At 47.3% G+C, this 25,904-nt stretch overlaps 1 protein-coding gene across 8 annotated transcripts in view; it reads left to right on the plus strand.

The window, feature by feature from the left end:
* ANK1 (ankyrin 1) overlaps window positions 1–25,904 on the plus strand; it is a 2,823,483-nt gene that overhangs the window by 852,895 nt on the left and 1,944,684 nt on the right. For all 8 annotated transcript variants that reach the window (XM_069617665.1, XM_069617670.1, XM_069617666.1 and 5 more), the window contains 3 exons: window positions 14,211–14,408; window positions 16,970–17,068; window positions 18,707–18,805. In XM_069617665.1, the coding sequence (XP_069473766.1) occupies window positions 14,211–14,408; window positions 16,970–17,068; window positions 18,707–18,805 (396 nt within the window). The remainder of the gene's footprint in view (window positions 1–14,210; window positions 14,409–16,969; window positions 17,069–18,706; window positions 18,806–25,904) is intronic.

Genomic DNA, 25,904 nt, shown 5'->3' on the forward strand with positions numbered 1-25,904 from the left:
TGGTGAGGCATATTGCCGTCTGTATCATGCTGTCGGTTCTGCTTCTGCTGGCAAATGTCTCCGTTGTGACGGCAGGGGGAGGGCATTGAGTGACACGTATGAGATATACTCTTCTGCTTCTTGTCTCATGCAGTCCTCCGACTTTCCTTCTGGATGCCTGGACAGATAATCTGCCGGGTTGGCCTCACCCCCTGGTTTATGAGTGATTCGATAGTCATACTCCTGGAGTCGGATGCCCCATCGATGTGTGGGGGCCTTTTAGTTTTGGGGTTACCAAATAGAGAGAGCAGTGCCTGGTGGTCTGTGATGAGGGTGAAACATCTGCCGATAACGAAGTGATGGAACTTTTTACATGCCCATACTGCTGCCAGGCTTTCCCGTTCGGCTTGGGAGTACGCTTGTTCTGTGGGCAACAAGGCTCTGCGGGCGTATGTGACTATGTCGCGATTGTGTGTTTTGTCGGGGCTCGTCTGGGCGAGTATGGCTCCTAAGCCAACAGGGCTGGCGTCTATGGTGAGTTCTGTTTCCCACTGTGGGTTGAAGTACGGGAGTTGTCGGTTTTTGGAGAGTTCCTCCGTGATGATATTGAAGGCTTCTTGACAGTGCAGGACCCATTCGAATTGGGGAGTCTTTCTTGAGGAGTGTCCGGAGCAGGTTTCATGAGGGTGGCATACTTTGTCACGTAGCGGGCACAGTGACCGGCCATCCACAGAAAAGATTGCAGCTCTGCAACCCCAGTGGGGGCTGCTAGGCTGACAGTAGCACTGATTTTGTCTGGGTTGGCCTTGATACCCTGGTCTGAGAAGATGTTTCCAAAGAAGTGCAGACTTTGTCTGTTGATGGCACACTTAGGGCCATTGAGGGTGAGTCCGGCTTTGTGGAGAATGTCACACACTGCTTTCAGTGCGGTGTCATGTTGTTCTTCCTTGATTCCAAAGATTAGGGGGCTATCAGCCTGCAAATTGTCTCTTGAAATATTTCTGCGGCAGAGGATATCCTGAAGTTGAGCCGATTGTAGCAGAATAGCCCCTCATGTGTGATGAAAGTGGTGATTGGTCTTTATGCGGGGCCGATCAACAGCTGGTGGTGACCTTGGTTTAAGTCAAGATAGGAGAAGTTGGTGGCCTGGTTGAGTTTCACTAGCATGTCCTCGATGTTGGGCCCTGGGTGTCTCTCCCTCTGGATTGAGGTGTTTGGGATGCGCATGTCCACACAGAGGCGCAGGCGGCCGTTGCCCTTTGGTACGTCAACTACACGGGATACTCACAGTGTGGGGCCATCTACCCTCTCGATGATATCATTGTCGAGTAGAAGTTGTAATTCTTGCGTTACCTGGGCCTGTAGGCCAGTGCTGCGATGGTGTCGCTTTTCTTTGGGGTTTCCATGGCTGCTGCTTGCACGTCCAGCCTTTCGTATATTCTTTCTAGATCCACTATTTCTTGTAATGAGAGGGGCTTCTTCAGTAGGTGTTTCCGAAACTGCAGTGAGGTGAGGCTCTCGATTATCTGCAGTCTGATTGCTTCTCCCTCGTTGAAATTGGCAAAGTCGCAGTAGGTGATCTTTATTTGAAGTCGGAGTATGAATTCTCCCATAGTTTCCTGGGGTAGCTGTGTAAACTGATTAAACGTGTACCTCTCGTAGTCTCTGTTGGGGAGGATTATTAGTTTCCTGTTGACAGCAGAGATTAGGCGCTGATAGATGGTCTTTCCTTGCGTCGGAATTGTCTTCAAGATCCCTTTAATCTCTTTAATCTAGCCGGTCAAGTGGCACAGCGAGTAGAGCACTTGCTTTGACATCCGTGCAGAGCCTGCTAACGCAGGTTCAAATCCCGGCGGGGCCAAACTCAGCCTTTCATCCTTCCGAGGTCAATAAATGAGCACCACACACTGTGGGTAATAATAAGCAGCGCTCAGATACCTGAGGGTTCATAGCGCTATATAAGTTCCAAATTATTATTATTATTTTCTGGCTAGATTTATGAAAATGTCTGTTTTGTTGGGTGAATCTTGGTCCCCTATGGCCCTCATAAAGTTCTCAAACTCCTCCATCCATTCTTCCCATCTCTGACCTTGGTCATGATGTGGTTGCAGTGTTTGGGCGCTGTAGGAAGGTTTTCCTGGATGCAGGTCAAACTCCAATGGCGACTTGGCCCTCTGCTCCCACACCGGAGGTTGCTTGAGCTCCTTCTGACATTTTGCAGGTTTAGTCGTCTGTGCTTGTGGTTCGGGTTTATTGAAGCGTGTGGTCTGTTTTCTGTGGCTGGTTAGTCGTTTTTGCTGTGTTCTTATTTTGTGGTTGTTTCATCTTTGTTCTTTGTTTTCTGTGGTAATTTGTGGTGTTGGGGTTGGTAGCCTCTATATGCGGCGCCGAGTGGTGGGCGCGTGCACTTGTGTCTCTCGTATGGTGTGTTTCACTGTGCCTTGCCACTGTTTTCTTGATGTCCTTGGTGCCGGTTTTATTATCTCTTTTATTTCAATATGTACCTTTTTGTTTTGCTCTCCCTGCTGATGGCGTTTATCTCTCTTGTGGGGTCGCTTCCTTGGTGGTCTAGTGGTTGCCGTGGGTATCAGGACAGTTCTTTGGTTGGGGTTATTGTTTTTTGTCTGATGGCCATGTGTATTACGTGTACTCCGCTGTTGTGCAGTACACGTGTGGCAGGCGGATTAGTTGGCACACGTTTTGTTTTCTCTTGGCTTCCCCTCTCTCTGCGCATGCCTCCTTGCAGCGGGCCTCCTTTTGTTTTCTCTTGGCTTCCCCTCTCCCTGCGTGTACCTCCTTGCAACAGGCCTCCTCACCACCGTCGTCTTGCTGGCATCTCCTGCTGCCGTGCCGGCTTCCTCCTCTCTGCTCGCGTAGACCTCCTCACTCGCTGGTTGCTCCGGTGACCTGGTGGCTCTCCTTCCCTGGTCCACCCCGGTCGGCATGCCCCTCCTCGCACGCTAGCTCGATTCGCAGACACTCCTCGGCTGCTTCCTCTCTGGTCTGGCACCCTCTGTCGGTGTCTTCCCCACGTGGTCGTCATCCACTGTTGGATGGCGGTTTTCAGTCCAGGATAAACCCAAGGCATGCACCTTAGTCTGGCTTAAACCAAGATCCCTATCCAGTCCTGGCTCAGGTTCAGGTATCTATTCAGTCTCACCATTAAACCAAGATTTGTGATCTGTCATTGTTAAAATCCAAGGCACATATCCATGCCAGGCTGAACCCAAAAGACTGGTTTCATTCAAGCTAAAATTAAGAAATCTAGTCCAGGTAAGGGCGTGGCTAGCAGCCAATGGAGTAGGTCTGTCTCTCAGATGGCTCCCGCCTGATCGTACATTATACGGCATAAGACACAGCTTAAAAGACTTGAAAGTGGCAGGTAAAGGACTGGGATTGTGAGTGAACCTTCCAGGACAGCTTGGCCGAAAAGCAGAGTGTGGAAAGGCTGTACCTGGTGAGATACACTGTGGAAATCAGAGTGCCCTCTGGAGGAGCCCGAAACCAAGATGGCAAGCGTAAGGTGAGGCAGACCAAAGAGGGAGCGGAAAGTTGCAGGGTCTGCCAGAGTCCGCAGACCCAGGGCAAGAAGAGCTGAGAAGTCGGCAGAGGTGCTTGCTGAGAAAGGCTTGTGGACCTGTTTCAACAAAAGAGGGACCCCTGATGACCAGGTCAGCGGAGCGGATGTGAGGGGAGAGAGACGACAATGGCCCCTGCAGATGCGCAGACACAGCGGCTGGTGTAAATATAGTTGACAAAGGACTGAGATTGTGAGTAAACCTCCTGGGACAGTCTTACCGGAAAGCAGAGTGAGGGACTGCTGTGCCTGGCGATATCCCTTAACCAAGATGGCGAGCGCGAGGTGAGGCAGACCGTAGAGGGAGCGTATAGTTACAAGGCCGCCCCGAGCCTGCAGACCTGGGGAAGAGGAGCCGGAAAGTCGGGAAAGGTGGTTGCCCGGACAAGCACGTGGACCCGCATCAACAAAGGAGGGACGCCAGTGACCAGGTCGGACCAGCGGAGCGGAGTGAGGGGAGAGAGACAACGGCCACCTCCAGACATGCCGCCGCAGCGGCTGATGTAAAGCAGGAGAAGGGTGGTCTCCCCGGACCATGAAGTGCCCCTCAGATCCCCTTGAAGGTGCAGGCGGACAACAGGTCAGAGCTTCTGGCCATAGTGGAGACGACGTGAGGAGCACTCACGGGGGCTGCACGGGCACAGCAGCAAGCTGCTTCACTGCACCCGGAGCACTTGGCATGGGGGTAGGAAGCAGGGAACAAAGGCTACGAACGAAGTTGTCTGGGCCGCGCAGTGAAATAACGCTGATGGCCCCAGTCATAACGGGCAGTCAGCAAATCTCGAACATTAACACGGAGGCTGCAGGACTGATTGCCAGATTGCTGCAACGAATACAGGGGACTGCTGGCCATCATCACACAGGCACGAATTGGAAGGTGCGTGAGTTCAGCAGCTGGCGGCCCAGGGCTGCAACGTGGCACCCGAGGAGCTGAAGTGTACAATTGGGGGCAGACGAGGGAAGGCCATTGTCGTGTGCATGAAGGAGTGTGTTACGCTCACCTGATTCCCACGGGGGCGTCGATCTGGACTGGCCCGCTGTTGCTTCCACCAGATTAACCCGTATAGCCGAGATGACAGACTGGACAGACCCACCTAGCTTCGTTTGTTGGACTCGTACGAATATCTTTCCGCAATGGAGAAGGGGAATTAACCTCCCGTAATCTGAGCGTTAACCCGCCTTCCCACTCCCCTTGTCAGCCCACAGAACACTCCTGAAGTTCCCTTTTAATCTCACCTGATGATTTGGAAAGATGAGCTCTCCATCCTGCGTCGAGCGCAGGGGCGCGTAGACGACCAGTTACTTCACTGGCGTGGAGGAATCGGTGAGTTCCAGTATTGACTCTAAGTCCAATCGTTTGTAAGAGTTCAAAAGTCTGATCTTCACTCTGCCAGATTCCTTGCAGGTAGCAGATTTAAACCACTAGAAGAGTTCCAAGTGGCAATTGGTAAGATCCTGGTAAGTCTATTGTAGTTCTCCCCTTTGGGGCCGGGGTACAGCGATGATGCAGAATTAACTGCGCCGACCCGAAATGAGGTGAGTACCCCCCTGTGGTAAATCAGGTAAGTCTTTGGGGTTAGGTTGTATTGTCCTTGTTTTCCCCTTAGGGGCCGGGGTGCGGCGGTGATGCAGAATTGACTGCGCCGACCCGAGATGAGCTGAGTACCCCCTGTGGTAATCAGGTAAGTCTTTGGGGGTAGGTTGAATTGTCCTTGTTTTCCCCTTAGGGGCCGGGGTGCGGCGGTGATGCAGGATTGACTGCGCCGACCCGAGATGAGGTGAGTACCCCCCTGTGGTAATCAGGTAAGTCTTTGGGGGTGGTTTGTATTGCCCTTGCTCACCTATTTGTTCTTGTCTCCCCCAGGTGTTAAAGAATGGCCTGGAGATGCTGGGTTCGCGATGGAGTTAAGGAATGCAGCCCCGGATGGTGAGTTCAGCGCGGCGCTGCGAGGCACTGTGAAGCCTTCTCTCTTCCAGATCGACGATGTGCTGGATCAAGGATTCAGGTAAGGGTTTTGTTCTGATCTCTTCTCCTTCTCCTTCTCCTTTTCTTGTTCCAGGTGTTCCAGGGCTGAAGCGGGCGTGGCTGAAGACTGGAGCTGCTGAAGACACGGTGAGCGTTACGATGCAGCACGCAGAATAACACGAAGCACGTGTGGCTGTCCGGGTGTGGCTTAAATAGCCTTGGAAGAAGTTCCAGGTAAGTATTCTTCCACAGCCCCACCCGAGAGGAAAGGAGTCCCTGAGGTAAAATAGTCCTTCTAAGCCTCATTTGGCTTGTGGCTTCGTGCAGCATGGTCTGCATCAGGTAGGTATGCAGCATGGTCTGCGTCAGGTAAGTTTTCTGTAATGAGCCTGGCGCCCATGGCGCCAGGACTGACTTTATTCTTATGAGCCTGGCGCCATAGGCGCCAGGACTGTAGCCAAATAGCCCCTAACTGGGGTTTTTGGGCATGCTGCAAGTGGCATGATGCCTGCTTCCGGGGTTGCTGGGCCTGGTCTGGCTTTCTGGGGGCAGGCATCGTGACAGCGTGCACTGGGAGGTCTGCCGGTGCCGAAGCAGAGACCGGAAGACACTAGTGGCCACTCCGGTAAGGGGGAAATATAAGAACTCTTGCAGGGAATGGGGTGCAAAATGTGCATAGGCGTCAGTCCCCCGCAGCACTTGGGCAGAGGCAGAGCCTCGCTAGAGTACACCCATACCAGGCAGTGTGGTGTTGTTGAAGGAACAAATCTCACCCCCTCTCCGAAAACAGCAGTGGTGCAGAGAAACCCTGCGACAGCCTCAGCACAAGGCGGCACTCACAGGGAGGGATTTGAGCTACAGCGGGGGCCTGCAAACAAGTGGAAAGCGGAAGTGAGACAGTAACCTCCCCTCTCAATACAGGAAGCAGGGTGCCGGCACAGCCCGATAACAATTTTTGTAGCAGAGCCAGCAAAGGGCTGCCTTGCCAAGTCATCCAGAGACTGTGGCACGGTGCTGAGGGTTGGCCAGCAGATGCAAAGTGGGGGTGCCTGTGCAAATAAACAAAATAAGTAGCGCACGACCATGGCCTGCACATTCCCTAAATCCCGGGAAGGCCCACTAGCCTGGCAACATAGATGTACAGCTCTCCTTGCTGCGCTAAGAATGCTTAGACTGGAGAGGACTGGCAGGGTACCTACACTATTCTGCTCTACAGTGAGGAAGATAGCACAGTGCCAAGGAGCTCAGGCGTCGGCGGGAGGAGAACAGGAGGTTGGAAACGCAGACTATGGCTCCGCAGTGGAGGAAGGAGGACTGGGAATACCTACATTGGCCCGGACCAATAGCCTGGTAATTGCAGGGCGTCAGGAAGCCCTACAGCATTGAGGTCTCTGGTTCCAGCGCTGCAGGTCGCACCAAGGCACCTGCCCGCTATATCTCAACGAGGGAAAGTGTGGTCCACTAATATAGTGCTATGCAGTCTACATGCCTCCCAAAGCTGCCAAGATTAAGTCAGGCAAGCAGCATTGAAAATGACGCTGAAGTGGTGCAACAAGTTCCAAAAGGGATCACAGAGTCCCCACAGTCGACAAGTGGAGACTCTATGTAGTTGCATAACCAAGTTATTCAAGCTATTGCAGACCTCAAGGCCTTGCTGGGAAAACAAATTGGAGCAGTGCAATTGGATGTGGGATTGCTGCGGCAGGATGTTCGTGGTTTGGCGGAGCACACCAATACCCTTGAGGCTAAATCACAGAAGAACACAGATGCGCTAAAGGAGATGCAAGATAATGTGCACGTGTTGCAGCAGAAGATCAGCTTCCTAGAAAACAAGGTGGAAGAAGCGGAGGGCAGGGCCAGGAGGAGCAATATTCAAATAGTGGGGCTACCAGAAGGTGAGGAAGGGGCGGACCCCACTACATACATAATAAATATGGTGCTTCAGGAAATTGGGCCAGGCAACCTTACACAGGGATTCACAATAGAGAGAGCACACAGGGCACTGACCAGGCGCCCGCCTCCCAGCACACCTCCTAGACCAATAATTCGAAAGGTCCTAAATAACATAGATCACGAAAAGATACTGGCCTACTCCAGACAAGGGGGAAAACTGATGAGAGACTCGGCAGAGCTGGCAGTGTATCCTGACTACACCTTCCCGCTGCAGAAGAACCAGGCTCACTTCATGGCTGTCAAAGCCAGACTTAGAGCGGCAGGCATAAAATACATGCTGATTTACCTGGCGCGGCTGAAAGTCATACACAGGAACTGAGCGTGGTTCTTTGACCTCCCTGAGGAAGCCCATGCCTGGATGGATAGCGAGAAAATCAGTTCGGACGGGAGAGAGGATAGAGAAGACCAAGGGAGAAGCAAACAGAAGGAGCTGTAACTGTGAATGTGTGGCGCTAGAGAGACTTCCTCTTGAGGAAATGGACCTCCAACAAGCTTAAGATGACATCAGCGTTAACATGAGAGTCCCAGGATAAGCGGGCTCTTATTGGAGGTGTATTGCTTAGCTGAGGAGCTCACTATATTACTGTTACTTTATTTTTGTTTTTTGTAACTGGGTGGGGACTTACAACTTGTTTCTACATGGTGGGAGAGGCCACTGACCAATGATACAAACTACACATAGGGTGATCTAACTCACAGTAGTGCTGAGCCACCCCCTCTGAGTTGCATTTTACAGGGCACTTGTTTTATGTGCCCACCTGCTGTGCACCATTCTCGGGTATGTACACTGAAGGATGTTGTGGGAAGCGGATGTGCCTGAACACGGAGCTAGACGTTGGGCAAAGGTTATGGGTTGGGAGAGTTTGGGGAGTTAATGGGATTTGGATTTGTCCACCCAGGTGTCAATGGAGAATAGTAATTGAATATGCTTAAATGTATTCCCAAATAGCAGTAATAAAGCAGCACCTGGGGAGATAGGGGCCGTCAGCCTCTCTGAACTGATAAGATGCGAATGGCCGGAACAATAAAGGTGCTTACGTGAGGGGGCTAAACACTTGTAGACTCAGAGGAGAATCTTTACAGGATCCCCCATTTCGTGACTGCGTCAGGGAAAGTATTGTGGAGTATGTTATTCATAATGAAGGGACTGTTGCCAGTGCAGGAACATTCTGGGAGGCACTGAAGGTTGTAGTTAGGGGGGCCGCTATTGCAGGCGATGGGAATGTCCGGGCCACCATTTAACAGGGAGCTGTCCTCGGCAGAGGAACAATTAAAAGTACTGGAACAGTCCACTGCGGGGCAAGCTGGGGACGCCGCGAAGGCGGCAACGTTAAGGCGGAAATGTTTTGAATGCTGGACGAGGCTGAGGCATCATAATTACTCTAAATATATTCAAAGGCAGCACAAAGAAGGAGATAAAAACAGGCCGACTATTGGCATGGCTATACAAGAAAGATGAGAAGCGCAGCTCATCCAATCGATCCATTCGATAGAAGGTGACCTCTGCAACACCCAATTGGGATTTAATGCGGCCTTTCAGGAACTCTACCAAGGCCTGTATAAAGAGGGACCACCAGTGTCACAAGAGCACTTAGAAGAGGTACTGGGTGAGATAGACCTTTACATATTAGGTCAGGAAGCCAGGGTTGGTTTGGATGGACCAATCACAGTAGGGGAAATATGGGAGACAATCAGGTCTCTGCCGACGGGGGAAGACGCTGGGCAAACAGATGGGCTGCCTGGAGAATATTACAAGGAATATGCACAAGAACAGGCCCTGCATTTACTTAACACCTACATAAACTCTTATGAAGCGGGTGTTCCCCCCCAAGCCTAAGGGAATCTGTCCTTATACCCCTCCTCAAACCCCACAAGTTAGGGACGGAATGTAGCTCCTACAGGTCTCGATCGATTCTAAATCAGGACATCAAAATTCTTACATCCATCTTGCATGATGATTTTCTTGAAAAGAATGGATTTGTTAGAATTTTGTACTTGAACAGTTTGCAAAACTGTTAATAAATGTACATTTTATGAATAAAGTTGTCACTTGAAAAAATAAAATCTTACATCCATACTGGCGGACAGAATGAAGAAAGTAATACGCACACTGGTGCAGCCGGACCAGACGGAATATGTCCCAGGGCGCAATATGTCCTGGAATCTGAGGCAACTCCACCATGTGATAGACCGTACGGCGGACTGGGAGATCCCGTGTGCCACAGCCACGCTGGATGCAGTGAAGGCGTTCGACTCAGTAAGGTTTGACTGGTTGTACGCTACATAGCGCAGATTCGGGTTTGGGCGTGCATACATTCAGTGGGTTAAGTTGGTGTATACCAGGCCGATGGCTAGAGTCAAAACTGGCGGATGTATCTCAGAAGCATGGGAGTTGGGTAAAGGTACTAGACAGGGCTGCCCGCTGTCCCCACTTCTTTACATCCTGGCTATGGAACTGATTGCACAATATCTTAGAACGCAGTATACGGGAGCGGGTATTGTGATAGACGGAGCTACGCATCTGATATCAATGTACGCGGACGACATGTTGTTATATATACAGAACGGTTTATAGTGACTATGTCGAATGTCACTTTTTCGAATGTCATTTTGTTGAACGAAAAATGCTGAGAAAAAAAACTGGTCGAATGTTTTTTTTTATGGGGGGTTCCCCCCAAACGCCTTTTTTTTATTTACACTGTTTTTTTACTAGCTAAACCCAGAAAAAACATATAACATTAAAAAAAATGCATTCGACATTTTTTTTCTGCTAATTGTTTTGCGACGAAATAGCATTCGACATTTTTTTTTACAATATGACCGGATACCATACAGAACCCGAAAGACAAAGACAACCTGGAGTAGCTGTTGGAAGCATTAGAGTTATTCACAAGGTTGTCAGGGATTACGATTAGTTTTTATAAATCAGCACTTTTCCTGTTAGCAGGTCTACGCAAGGTAGAAGAAGGAGCGCTTCCAGTATTGGCGTTGCAGTGGACAGGGCCCACGTTGAGATATTTAGGGGTAAATATATATCATGATCCAGCTACAGAGCATGCACACAACACACGAAGGGCCCTAGTGGGTATTCAAAGCTCCACGAAATTCTGGACCAAGCTGCCTCTCGCCTTGATCTGGAGGGCAGAATTACTGAAAATGGTAGTGTTGCCTTGTCTGTTGCACTTCTTTGTGAATGTACCATATTATATACCATAGTCCTTCTTTAAAACACTAGACACTATTAGTAGAAGCTTTCTATGGAACAGAGGGAGGAATAGGATAGCACTTTCTACGTTACGTAGGCTGTATGAAGAGGGCGGTATTAAGGTTCCCGCGCTTTGACTTATACTACATAGCAGGACAGATGCAGTTTGTGGTGCATTGGCGTGCTGATGACCAGAATGCGGATACACTGATGCTGCAACCCCCTGGATGACGGTCTTATCTCAAAGAATTGGTGTGGAATAGGACCAGATCGCACCTAGTGTCCTTGGGAGTAAGGGTGTGGGGTGTGGGACAGAGCATTAACGGTGATAGGGCTCACAGATCCGTTTTCAGGCCAGATTCCCCTGATCAAAGTAGTGGCAGCCTCATCTCAGGCAAGACAAAAGATACAGGTGTACTGGGAACCTCATGGGATGGCCACGATAGGGGATTTGTTGCAAGATGCCCCATTCATTCCCTTTGAGGAATTGACCGACCACACATGCCTGCATAAAGGCCAATTTTTGTTGCACAATACTATTAAGAGGGAGATAATGCGGAGGTGGCCGGCCTATAGCAAATTGAAAGAACAGCATGCTAAGGTAGATATCTTGTGCGACATATCGGAGGAGGGGCACAATATATCCAGGTAATATGACTTTGTACTATCTAACACTGTTTCCACCCCCTTGGCAGTGAGGTGCAAATGGGAGGAGGACCTGGGAGCCCCTTTCACAGACGCACAATGGTCAGGGGTATTGGTATACCATAAGAAAGTGTCGCGAAATGTGAGATTGCAATTGATACAGCTGCAGAACACACACAGAGCAAATATGACATCCAAGCATATTTCACGGTTCCCAGGTGCTGCAGAACAAGCATGCACCAGGTGCAGAGCAGAGGAAGCGGGCATGCTCCATATGTTCTGGATGTGTCCGGTAGTGGTACAATACTGGTGGGAGGTAGCGGGCAGAATGAAGAAGGGGAGGCTGGTGTTGAATGTGGAGGCCCCAGCTGCTGGACTTTTGGGCCAATTCCTGTGCCCTAAAAAGGCAAAACACATCACCAAACTGAAGGATTTGGCGTATATTTTGGCTAAACATAGAATTGCCATGGCATGGAAGTCACCCTGGGGTCCTGAAGTAGAGGAGTGGTGGCGGGACATGAAGAGGTGGGCTTTAGCTGAAACAGTGGTGTGGAAGGGAGCGGTACAGCTTAGTCGAGTAGAAAACATAACAGGGATCACGGCCTGAGAAGAGGTGCTACAAGCCTTGTTCTAAGCAGAGACCCGGGAAACGGAGAGTGTTGCAGAACCCTAGACAAAGCCGTAGGAATCCAGTCTCATTCGGTTAGCCTTATCAATAGTGCTAACATGGACATCTTGCAGGGTTTTGGACAGACGTGTGGGGAGGGAGTAGTAAGGGAGGGGGAGAAGGGTGAGGAGTGGAGTTATGTAGTATTGCGATTTTAATATTATTGATGCTGTTTGAAGCATTGCCTTGGAATTGTTTTATTGTTGGTTTGTTGTGTTTATAAGAAAATTAGCAAAACATAATTAAAAAAGAAAGAAAATCCAGTCCAGGTAAAACCATGCTAAGTGTCCAGTCCTGGATAAAATCAATGTAACATTCCAGTGCATGGTAAAACTATGGTAAGTGTCCATCCCAAGATAAAAACCAAAGTGCACTCCCACCCTCTGTGCAAACCCATAGTAGCTTGAATGTTTGTAAGTCCTGTCTCCTTAATTAGTTTAGGACCACAACCTATAAACTGAGTATCTTCCATTGGAATACAGCTAGGAGGCAGTATCTTCCATTGGAATACAGCTAGGAGGCAGATGATATGTGATGAGCGTATTTATGCACCCATTGACTGTCCATGACCATGACCATGCTAATACCTATGGCCATTTCCACTTTACCTGCTTCTTCTCGTCCAAAAGACATTATCCTGGGATCTCTTTGCGCTAGCTCTATCAAGCAGTAACATCAACCTTTCGCCTGCCATTGTTATTTCTAAGCTGTAAGTAAATGACTTAACTGCACCTTTAAATGCTTAATTTGTATCCGTTCCTTGCGCTGGAGCCCAGTTAAAAACAAGCATTAACAAAACCAGGGGTTCTGGCTTTCATATAGCTATACATAGGCTTTTGCCAGGCACTGCTATAATGTGCCCAGGTAATCACATAATGTTTGCCATTTTATTGACAGGTAATAATGGCTGTGTGTGGCAAATGCCATATCAAACCTACACAAATGCCAAAACTGTTGGCTTTGCCAGTGATTGTTTTTGTTCGTTTTTCTGGTTTGGAGGGGAGTGTATCAAACCACAGTAAAGCGAGAGAGTGAGAACCACAGAAATATTGAAAATAAGCATGTATTCCTCTTCACCTCTCTGTCTGCCACTATTCCTTCTTCCTCTCCACATCATATTCCTCTGTAGTGAGAAGACGTTTCCTTCCCTTTTTTCCCTTCTTATATCACTTTTCAAGACTTTTTAGCTTCTTCAAATCTTGTTCTCTGCCTCTATAGCATTTTTGTTGTTTTCTTCTTCTTTCATTACATCTCCTCTTGATCTCTTTGTTTCACTTTTGGTCTCTCTCTACACAGCCTTGTGTTCTCCTTCCTATTTATGCATTTTTTTTCCATTGTTGTTTTTGTCATCTCACACTCTTCTTGTTCTCCATGTCTCACGTTTTTTATGATTCGCTTCTACTCAAGTTCTTTTCCCCATCACCTATTTTTCCTTACTGTTGTCTCCTAATGATCTAGCCTCTTGTTTTTAATGTCATCTGCTCTCCTCTTTTACTTTCACTCTTGTTCTCTTCTGGTATCACTGCTATTATTTCCCCCTTCCTACTCATGTTCTCGCTTTATCCTACATTTGTTCTCTCCCTCTCCATTTCTTTGGTCTCTTATCATGGCCCCTTGCTCTCTTCATTTTTGAGTCCCATTCTCTCTCTTCATTCCTTCTTGTGTTTCCCTAATCTACGTTTTGTCCTTCGCCCCATCATCCCTCATTTTCTCCCACCTCGATCTTTGTTCTCTCCTACATTCTACCTTGTTTTCTGCTGCATTTAGTCTATTTGTCTTCCTCCTTAACATTTGTAATTTCCATCCTCTCTTGTTTTCTTCCTCTTCGATTGTCTTTTCTCCACCTCTTCTCCTGTTCCCTCCCTTCAACTCCTTAAATTCTCGCCTTCGCTCTTTTTATCTCCCTATTTTCCTCTTATTCTGACGTTTTATCAATGTTTTTCGCATTTACTTTTGCTTTATTTCTTTCACTCTTGGTCTCTCCCTCTTTCACACTCATTCGCTCCCTTTTTCATTATATTTCTCATTCTTTGTACTTCTTGTCTTCCCCTCACTGTTGCTTCCCCTTCCATTACAGTAAGTGCGCTACAGTCTCTGACCATATGTTTCTTAAGGATCCTGCACTTTCTCTACATGTCTTGGTATCATGACACTAGCTTTTTCCTGATGTCTCAATGATTTCCCTCTCTCACACTCTTTTTTCCTCTCTGTCTTGCAGAACGGCCTTTCACCCATACACATGGCAGCTCAAGGAGACCACCTGGACTGTGTACGCCTGCTGCTGCAGTATAACGCTGACATTGATGACATCACATTGGACCATCTGACCCCATTGCATGTTGCTGCACACTGCGGACACCACCGTGTGGCCAAGGTCTTACTTGACAAAGGAGCTAAACCCAGCTCCAGAGCCCTGGTTAGTATGAAGCGTGCAATAAACGGGATGTGTTGGATGCAGTGGTGAAATGGGTTGGAAATGGTGGCCTTAGGAAATCAGATCAAGGGGTATTCAGTCATTTTTGTTGCATTTCTGAAAAAACAATCCTACTGTTCTCTTAGGTTTATTGTCATAGGTGGCCTTAATAACTCAGAGTCTCCAGCAAAATTCAAGGGTTTTTATTTTGAAAAAACACCATAGGGATTTTCCACTGTTATTGTCATCAATGTATAGATTGTTCAGTATTAATACAGACAGATGGTACAATATTAAGACATGTAGATTTTCAAGGGAATGCACCCGGGATACACTATTTGGCATCCCTCTCTCATATCCATGGGTTTCCCTCCCTAGCCAGATGTCTATAAATCGCAGGTTTCTACACTAGTGATCGGTAACACTTGCTATCTATTTGTTAAGAAATGCGTCTCGTGGGCGCTGAGTACCTGAACTTCCAGTTGATGGTCGTGGTGAAGTAGCCAGGCTGTCCGACTGATGGTTGCTGACTGTGTAACGCGAGGAACCAGCGCAACACCCACCCTGAATTCAAAACAAGGTCAGTGGTGAACCAGCTCCCAACGCCACGGATGCGCACTTCCCTGATTTGCGTGACGTCGGGACAGTGCAAGCACTGACAGGGAAGGCGGGTCTTGACTGGATGGAAAATCCACAGCAGGATACAACAGCAAGGCTCCAGAAGTATCAGTAGACTGAAGAAGAGAACTGAAGTTGGCAGGTACTGAGGATGGATTAGTAGGCAGAGAACTCCAGAGAAGGCAGGAGTTAAGGCACAGAACCAACAGGCAAGGAGGCAGGGGAAACTAGGAACCCTGGGGCAGAACAAGGAGATGAATAAGAAGGCAGGAAGGGAGTGGGAAAAAGGAGGCCCAGGGAACCTACTGTCAAGAAAGGAATGAGGCAAGAAACTCCCAGAGGCAGACAAGGAAAGGAACACCAGCAGGGAAGGACAAGGAACAAGAGGCTGACAAGGCTGACAAGGTGCTACTAAAGAGTAACACGGGCGAGGACGCGATCAGGAAACAAACCGCGTTGAGACGCGGTTTGTTCAAACAAACCGGCCCTTAATATAGGGCAGGCAGCACCCGGGAGGCTTGGAACGCAATCCGTGCCGTCCCCGGGTGCTGACACGCCCAAAACGAGGCTTGGGAAGCAAACTTGCAACTTCCCAAGCGCTCTGTGGACGGCGCATGCGCGGAGGGCGAAACACGGCCTTCCGCACCTGCACGAACCATGCGAACGGGAAAACCCGGAAGCGGCATGAGCCGCAGATGGCCGAGATCCCCCAACCTGTATCGGGGGTAGATGCGCCAGGACGGGAAGCGCCGGGACCTGCAGATGCGCCCGCACCCCAGGTAAGTGGCATGACACTATTGCTGGTATTGGTCTTGCTGTCATGTCATGATTTACATCATACCCTGCATGCCAGTGCCAAACCTCCACCACAAAGGTGATCTAAATGCCCGCCTGGGTCTGTGACAGGTTTTGTCGCAGAGAATAGTGCTGTACCTGAAGCAAGGCTCTGGAGAAATTTGGGCCTCGGTGCTTTTGTACAAGTAAAACTAGTATCCCTGAGCAGCTGACAGGCTAACTATTGGGCAGAAATATTGTTGTGGGTCTACCTTCTGGGCGAATCTATTTATCAATGCTTATTACCCTTGTATGTATGATAAAAAGTGAAATGTTATTAATATCTTCCCTGCACAGTTTTATTACTAAACCAAGAAGTGTTTGCTCTCGCAATATAGTGTCCGTTATACTCATAAAAAGAATCAAATTAATAATTAACTCACTCTCTTGTTTAAAATTGATATATGTTTATTCTCTTGCAGAGATATGTTAGCATTAAAAATAGAATAGTCAGAAAATATACACATCCTAATATCAGTAATGAAGTAGTATCCTACTCTTCTACTCACTCAACAATGTGTGCGTAGCTATTGTGGCTCAGTAGAACTTAAAATCATATCAGACCAACCTTAGTGGAAAGGGTTAGAACTTTCACAAAATCCATTGCTTCTACGGGCAGTTAAGTAAGAACAACCCAAAAGCAATCTACATCCATGGATTAAAAGGATTACAGGTAAAGCATTTTAAAACCCCCCAAAAAGGATTCCTCTCACCCTTTCTCTGTGCTTTGATGGAGCCCCTTATCCTGTCCAAAGAAGTATGGGCGGCAACACAGGTTATATGTAGAACTGAATATAATAATAAAATAACATATATCATATAATAATGATTATATAATACAAAATCTCAGCGCATACTCCCAATTTGCTTATTGTCTCAACACACAACTGTTATGTTCTCATTGGCTGACAGTATGTACTGATGATATCATCATTATTTTAGCACAAAGTGATGAAGTCATTATTAGCACACAACATACACTGATGTCATGAACTCATCACACACACTTGTACTGACATGGCCACTGATCTGCAGCAAGTTCTGATGATGTTATGGTGGGTAGCCGCTCCCACTGGATTCTATGACTAACATTCCTCTTCTTCTTTCTTTAGAATGGCTTCACACCGCTACACATTGCCTGCAAAAAGAACCATATTCGTGTTATGGAACTGCTACTTAAGACGGGTGCATCTATTGACGCTGTCACAGAGGTATAGTACATGCAATACTCACATCCCCACTGTCAGTGAGTGCATCCTCATCAGCATGCAAGCACACCTGCAACCGCCAGTTTCATTGATCTCTCAACCGTTTCTCTGATATCACTATATGCATGCAATGCTTGCTGTCTGTTATACGTCACTGTCTGATAACATTCTCTATCTCTTACTGAAGGACATATCCCATATATTTTTCAGATCTGATTTACCTCTCTGTCCAGCGCAATTGTTGCCTGGTTTTACTTCCTGTTGGATATAGATGTAGACCTTGTCTGATACAACTCATTTGATAGAACCCCCAAACTGGTAAATCCTTCTTCCTGATAACGCCAACGTCCTGATTGAACTCTTGTCTGATGTATAAATTGCCTTATTTTGGCCTTGTCTAATGTACCTCTCTGTCTGATACGACCCTCTTCCTGATATAAATATTTGCCTTGTATAACAGAGGTGTTATGTCTTTTAAGCCACAACTAATCAGTGACAAGTAACCAAATCAGGTTCTTGACCAGAAAACCCCACAGCACTGGTGCAATGACTCACTTCAGCCTCAAGCTAAACTCAGCACAATTACTGCTGTCATTGTGGCAATTTGAGATTGTGTGGAACTAAACATAGACTTGGCAAGACTGCCATGTTTTTCAGTGGTGCTAGGCAAAATATTTGGGGTGCAGCCACGCCTCCTAACACTTCAGAACCAACAAGGGGCCAAGGCCTATTAGTTATACTCACCCAATGTTAAACACATCTAAATGTAAGTATGCATGAGCCAGACTGTTTCAAAGGGGATCTCATGCCAATCAAAAAGGCTCTGTGTGTTGCTGTGGTTCCATCATTCATGGCAGAACTGACAGCAACGGAAATTTGGTGCTAACTCATACATCTGTGTGATCCTTTTGTCACCATTATGCATTCAAGGGTAGCCTGACTTGCGAGGGACAATTTAAACCAGTGAATTGGAATGGTATCCCTCCATTTCCTTGCAGCCGGTTCTTTGCATTTGGCTGCAGGACATTTGATTACATTTGCTGCAGCATTTATAGGGACGTAGCAGAGGAAAGGGGAGTTTAGGGTTAGGAGGTGGAAAAAGGAGGCACGTGGGCTTGCCGCCTAAAGAATGCTGCAAGCAATGCAGTAAAATGTTCCATGCAGGGAAATGACACAGATCAAACTGAAACTGAAACACACTAGGGAAGTATCGCAGAAGATTTCTTCCACACCATAACAGGAGCCATGTTCTCCTTCTACTGTTAGGTCAAGTAAAGAATTAGCAGCAGCAAGTTTACACTGGAGGCAACAGAACCTTTGTGCATCTGAGTTTTATATAGCCCCTGCAATCACCTGACCTCATGGAAAGATCAGATTGGCAGGGGTCAACTGCACCACGCTGCAGGGTCCTGTGTTGCACCAAGACAGGTACAGATCAGACTACAATGGGACACAATGACTTCTAATGATTCCCTGTAGGGTCCCAGCTCTTGTCCCTTAACACTCTCAAACTGTTATAAGGTACTGCATGCCTACGGTCTTGCATGGTGTAGTACTATGGTTCATGTAGTTCTCTGCATGTCTGATAACCTTTCTGTGTTGACTTATCTGTCAGATGAACACCCTCTCTTTCTCTTGCAGTCTGGACTGACACCTCTCCATGTAGCAGCCTTCATGGGTCACCTTCCAATTGTTAAAATCCTGCTCCAGCGGGGAGCCTCTCCCAATGTTTTCAATGTGGTAAGTATCAACATCGTGGGTGGGGAGGTGAGTGGGAACATATCACAGAATAGCCAAGATGATACTTTACAATCAGTAGGTGCGCATCCATACCTATTTTCTGGTTTGCATTTTGGGACTTGTCTCCTTGTTTATAATGAGACAACCAGGACTAGTAGTCATGGGCCTTATTAGGAGTATGCCGGTGCAGAATTAACATGCCGGTAATTCTGTTTACCAGCATGTTTCCGCACAGGCATACTCTGTGTCTTGTGGTGGGGTGGCCAGATTTACCTCCAGCTTAGAGCTGGAGGTAATTGCGGTACCCCACCATCAAAAACCGCTGGTATTACCAGTACTGGTATTACAGGTGCTGATAATACCGGCTACTCCCCCCATGGAGCCCTATGGGACTCCATGGAATGTCGAGCAATTGCCCTTATTGAGATTGAGTATACCAGTGATTCCGGCACTCCAAGTGCCGGTAACGGTAATACCATTTTGTGCTATCCTGCCGGATTTAGTGGTGGGGCACCACCAAACCTGTAATGCGGCCCTATAGAAGGCAAAAAAACAAAATAGGACTGGACAAGCACCTACAGATTGGAATGGGTCATGTTTACAAGCATAAGAAAATGTGAGGATGGAAAGCTGTGGTAAATCAGCAGAGGGATTTAAAGACCTGCATTGCGAAGAAAATCTATCTCCTGGGAATCTGGGAACATAGAATAAAGCAATTTTAAAGGCAAGCACAGGCCCTGCTGAATGGGATTTCATGGTCCACAGGCTGGGGGCGAGGAGATGGAGACAGGCAAACCAAGCACATTCTTGGCACATGAGATGCCATTCTAGTACTGGCAGGGCTGGGGGTGCTGAAGGGCGGCCGACAGGAGATAAGTATGTGAATGCAGTATGACAAGCAGTGTGAGGCCACTTCCACACCCTGGGAATTGGAGGTGTATGGTCTGATGAAAGGCCATTTGAAGCCCATCCAGCAGCATAGGCAAAATGGTCACAGGATCTTGAGATGGCCAATTTGAACACAGTCTGGTGCTCAGTTAACTAAGATGGTAGAAGACAGAAGAAGCAATGTAAAGTCATCCAGAAACTGGCAAATAGAAAGGTGAAGATCCATAAGCCACATTTCGACAGCCCAGCCCCTAAGGTGGTGACTGTTGACAATGCAAAAAAGTTAAGAACCCTGGTATTGCAATGATTATGGGGGAAGTATTTGAACACAGTTCTGCACCACAGAAAACTGTGGGTTGTCATTAGTTGGTATATTTAGGTAGTGTAGAACGAGAAGAATTGTAAAAAGGGGGAGCAGCAGTACCGTAATTAATACAGGGATGAACGCTGCCAGGTAATTTGAAGACACTCCAGTACACTAGGGAAAACAGGGAGCCAAAGTTCAACAGGCACTCTGGAGACAGTCCAGCACCCTGGGAGTTGGGTTTGGCGGCAGAGGAGATTAGAAAACCCTAAAACTGGTGAATAGCAGTTATTGCCAGGCAATGCGACTAAAGTCTGAAACCCTGGTAAACGGGCAGAGGGAGAAATTGGGAAATAGTCAGTGAAGGCACCCAACCCTAATGGACAATGACGTGGGTTGGAAGGTGGCAGCTAATATGCACAGGGTTCAGCACCATTGTTTAATAAAGAAATAAAGGAGTGGGGATGGGAGACAGGAGAGGCACTGTGGAGACATTCTTAAACCCTGTAGAATAGTGGGACATTGGGTACATAGGCCTTGTTGGGCTATTTCAGAACCTTGGGAATGTGAGTTAATGAGAGATCAGGCAATAGTAAGTAAAGAGAGCCATACACCATGAACAAAGTGGATCAGAAGTAGATCAGATGGCAGTCTAGAGATGGGCAATGTAAACATAGTTCAACATAGTTCAAGACATGTGAGACAGTTTGACTGTCCTGGTAAACTGGGGGAAGTTGGGTGGTATGCAGTCCACCGGCGAATGGTTATTTTAATCCAACCAATTGCCCTGGATAGCTAGAGGTTGAAGGGCAAATAAAAGGAATTGTGACGGTATGATAACACAATTCCTCCTAGCGTCCAAGGTTGCCTTAAAGACCCTCTATTTTTTTCAATTTTTTTTATTGTAAAACTTCTGTTCAATATGCAATATCAAACTTTTGTTACATTAGTTCAAAATCCCGATTCAAATCAAATCAAGAATCAAAAATCACAAGGAAAAAGAAAAGGAAAGTTTCGTCAATTTCATTCAGACAGAATTATCAGCTCAGGTTGAGGCATGTCGCAAAATTGGGTCAAGAAAATTAATTAAGCCACAAGAGAGCTTGATATTTCGGCCTGCTATGATGTGTTCCCACCATTCGTCTGGGTCATAGATTTGCTGTTTGAATTCACTGAGATGCAGTTCATGTTGCTCAGGCAGCATAGGGAACACAGTTATAAGATGTTTTGAAGACTGGACATCAGATGATTCACAAAACCGGCAGGTGTTGTTTATGGTTTCCTTGTTTTGACGTAACCATAACATTTCATTGGTGTTTAAGGCATTCAGTCGAAATCTTAAAAACTGCTTCCTATGGTGACGTGATGGACAGTTTGTAAGGTATTTTGGTTGAAGATGTAATTTCACGAAACCTCGTGAAGCAGGCAGGGTGGATTTGAGGGCTAACTGATTGTTACATGTTGAGATCCAGTCCCATACTGCTAGCTTTTTTTTTGTGTGTTGAGGACGACTGAAGAGCTCTTCTTCACATATATTTACATCAACCATGATTGCGTTTAGTTTGGTCTTCCATGATGATAGAAGTGATGAGGGGGGACCATCATTTCCGTTGCTAAAGATTTTGTACGCAAGAATTTTGGCACCATGCAACATTTTGCGTAAGGTAGATAGAGATTTTCTAACTACTGTCATATAAAGTGAGTTTAGAGCTCATTCGTATCTCAAAGCTGTAATTGAGATATAATTAGGAAGGCCCAAAACACGTCTCCAGAACTTGCCTTCCAATCTGTGCCATAGGTTGTGGTCGACATTCCAGCCTGATTCACCACCAAAAGTAAGAGTTGGAATTACTTTCTGGAGGTAGACTTAGGTTGTTTGTTCTGTCAATTAGGTCGCTAATCCAGGCGGCTTCACAGATGGAATCATTTATCATTACTCCCAAATAGCGAATGGACTTAACAACATTTAGACACTTTTTTTCAATGAACCATCTGAAGCGCTTGTCTTTCCTTGAAGAACTTTGCACTATACACATGATCTTAGTTTTTTCAGTGTTTAAGAACACATCGTTTGCAGTTAGATACTCATTCAGACAGAGTATGAGGTGTTGTAGCCCAATTTGTGTTTGATCTATTAACACAATGTCGTGTGCGTAGATCAGGCATTTCAGTTGGGTTCCATTGAGCTTTGGTGGAAAGCAGTGAACCGTGTCCAGCCAGTCTGGCAGATCGGCGAGGAAAAGTTTGAAAAGATCGGCAGCAAGAGGGCATCCCTGCTTGACCCCTTTGTGTGTTCTTATTGGTGGGGTAAGGTCGCCTTGTGAGTTCACTCTTATTTGAATAGAGGTGTTGGTATGTAAGGCAATGATCGGGTCTAACAGCTGCTCCGGGCATTTCCAAGATCGTAGTTTGGCCCATAATTTGCTGCGATTAATTGCATCAAAAGCTTGCCGCAAATCGACAAATGCAAAAAAAATGTTTTTCTTTGCCTCCATAGCTGACAATTTCAGGATAGTCAGAATGGTAAGGTTTACATCCACTCCTACTTGAGTCGTGAAACCAGTTTGACGACAGTCAGATTTGCCAACCGAAAGTGCCCATTCAACCAATCATTGACGCAGAAAAGAGCCGAATATTTTGCCAATTGTATCAAGAAGGGCAATCGGGCGGTAGTTTGCCGGATCGCCTCTGCTGCCCTTCTTCTAGATTGGCACCACGATTGCTTTGGACCATGAAGTGGGTAATTTCATGCTGTGTGCGATCTGCAAGAATAGACCATTGATGAATTTCGCCCAATGAACTTTGTGCTTTTTGAGCATAAGCTTGGAGATTTGGTCCGTGCCAGCGGCTCTCGAGTTCTTTAATTTGGTGATAGAGGTTTCAAGCTCTTTGCACGAAGGAGTTATCTCCCATGCAGTGATTGAAGATGTTATCGGCGTAGTTCCGTCTTTCTTTGGCTTTTCGTAGATCAGTGTGAAATACTCGCACCATTTTGCGATTGAGATTTCGTTGGAAATTTGGCTTATAGGTTTAGAGTAGCCATGGTTCAAAATTGCCCAAATTTTGCGTGTGTTTTTGGTTACAAGATGCTTTAGCATAGTTTCTGCTCGACTTTGGTCAATTATTGTTGAATGAGATCTTAGCCAGTTTCGGTAGATCTGACACCTTTCTCTAACTTTCCTTGCTTTGACACATGGGTTGCAAGACTCTTTCTTAATCAACCAGAGATGTTTCCTTAGAGTTTGTTTCACCAAGGCTATTGTTTCACAGTATAGGTGTTTAGGAGTAGCCCAAAATTGTCACGCTTCCAATTTCCAGGTCCAGGAGTGGCACAAACCAACCATCCCCCTTGTGGTCTAGGTGCCTGCAAGCAAAAGCCCACACAGACTTCCGAGACCCCAGTGGGGAAAGAGGGTTAGGGAATCGTTGATTGGATGGGTTCAGTTCTTGAGGGTAACCGGAAAAAGGTTAGGAGAGGGGAAGTGGGTAGGACCGGGGACATGGGAAAACACAATGAAATACTACACGATATGCATATTAACACTCCAGCATGCAACACATTTTAGAATCAGAAAGGCACTTAGCTTCAGGGCGAGTGCTGGCCTCCTGCCTGCGCACTCTCAGGTCCGGTTATGGAACAGTGTCAGTGCTGCAATGAGAGCAGGTATTACTTTGTGTTTCTTCACACACTCATACACTCGTATACAACACACTATGCATACGCCAGGTTAATGCCCCTTTCTAATCTGCTTCTTGCCTACGTATTGGTGGCATGCAAGGGGGAAGATTCGCACTGGCTGTGTGGTTTTACGCCGCACGTGGCTCCGCGTTACACCTAAGCCTTGGGGTGTCTTGTCTTCAGAAGTTGCCTCCTAGGGCACGGGCTTGTGCGATTTGCCGCACGTGACAGGTTGCGACTGCTTCAGCCGCACAAGAAGGCTGCGAACGCGGTGTTCGCTGCGTGGCTAATTAAGTATTCCTGAGATATGCAGAGATATGCGTTGTTCGGTAGGTATGCGCGCTATTGTCTATGGCGCCGAAGACTTAAACAGTGACTTAGCTTTTGGGAAGCAGGGGACCTGAAATGCCGGGCTGTGCCCCCTGCGAGTGCCCCTCTGCTTCCCTGGGCGATTTCCTGCTACTCGTTCAGTAACGCGGCTATGGGCAGCTCTCGCAATGTTGTGGACCTCCCCCCGTGCAGCGCGACTTATCTTTTGCTGGCGAGGGGCCAATGTAGAAGTGTGGTGGGGCGTGGCCCCTCGTGCTGATCCCCGTTGCAGAAGCTCAGACCAGCACGTCTTCTCCTGTCGCGAGCTGGAGCACAAGCCCCGTGCGTTGGCTCTGACGTGCAGGCACGTGCGTGCCTCGCCCAACGTTGGCCTCATTATGTAGTTCCTGGCCCAGGGGTGCTTGGGAGATGTATTTCTGTAGGCTCCTTTCCTGCAGTGAGGACACAGAAGCCTTTTGTAAAGCTGTAGTTTGTTCCTTTTTGCTGGTGTTTTTAGTTTGCCAATATTTACAGGTGTATAAGCCCCAATTGGGCTTTGTTCCCAGGATCCCAAGGTTTGTCCCCTGACAGTACCCCCCTCCGCACAGAAGGACCTGGGTTTAGGTTTGTCTGGATAATTTAAATGAAACTGTTTTACCAATCTCGGGGCATGAAAATTCTGAGAAGGTTCCCAAGACCGATCCTCCGGCCCGTACCCCACCCAATCGATGAAGTAATAAAGCCCATCCTTCCGTTGTTGGGAATTTAAGATAGCCTGAACTTCATATTCTGGATGACCTTGAACAATTATGGGCGGTGGCTTTTCTGTACGAATAGTGGGGCGAGCCGGTTTCAACAATGAGACATGGAAGGTAGGGTGAATCTTCATTTGACTAGGCAGGCTCAACCTCACCGCTACTGGATTGACTACGGCTGAAATGGTGAAGGGACCTAGAAATCGAGGTTGTAATTTGCGTGGTCCTGTCATTTTAATGTTACGAGTGGACAACCACACCCGATCTCCTTGTTGATATGGGGGACTTTCCCGTCTTCTTTTATCAGCATAGGTCTTATCAATTGCTTTCGCCGCCTCCAAGTTCTTACGAATATGGGTCCAAATTTGCTGGGCATGGCGTCCCGTCAAAGTGGGCAAATTTATTGGTGGGGAATTAGCGACCGTGGGCAAAACTCTTGGATGAAAACCGTAGGTACCATAAAAGGGGGTACATTTGGTGGAGGTATGTTCGGTGTTATTGTAAGCAATTTCTGCTAACCAAACATATTGCACCCAGGATGTTTCAGCGCTGGTGGTGTAGCAACGTAAGAATTGTTCCAGGCCCTGATTTACTTTTTCTGTTTGGCCATCAGTCTCCGGATGGTAACCAGAAGACAAGCTCACTTCCATGCCTATTAATTGCCAGAAAGACCGCCAAAAACGGGAAGTAAACTGGTGGCCACGGTCTGTAATAACACGTGTAGACAAGCCATGTAACTGCACTATGTTCTGCAAGAACAATTCTGCCAACTCTCCCGCCGTAGGAGTTCCCTTACAAGGGATAAAATGACTCATTTTTGTGAGGGAATCTACTACTACCAGAATTGAAGTAAACCCCTGGATTGGTGGTAGGTCTACAATTAAATCCATGGTAACTGCATGCCATGGAAACGGCGGGGTAGGTAAAGGTTGCAACAATCCTACCAGTTTTTGATTGCTGGCTTTCTGCCGGCCACAGATACTACACTCAGAGACATAAAGACGTACATTGCGATTCAGAGTAGGCCACCAATAATGTCGATCCACATTTTGTTGAGTTTTAGTTATTCCTGGGTGCCCGGCCGTAGGGGCATCGTGACACCACTGCATGACTTCTTTCCTTAATTCAGTTGTAGGTAGGTATAAAGTCTTGGCGTAATAAGGA

The sequence above is a fragment of the Ambystoma mexicanum genome, chromosome 10 (assembly GCF_040938575.1).
Source record: "Ambystoma mexicanum isolate Mex_15411 chromosome 10, UKY_AmexF1_1, whole genome shotgun sequence".
Lineage (NCBI taxonomy): Eukaryota > Metazoa > Chordata > Amphibia > Caudata > Ambystomatidae > Ambystoma > Ambystoma mexicanum.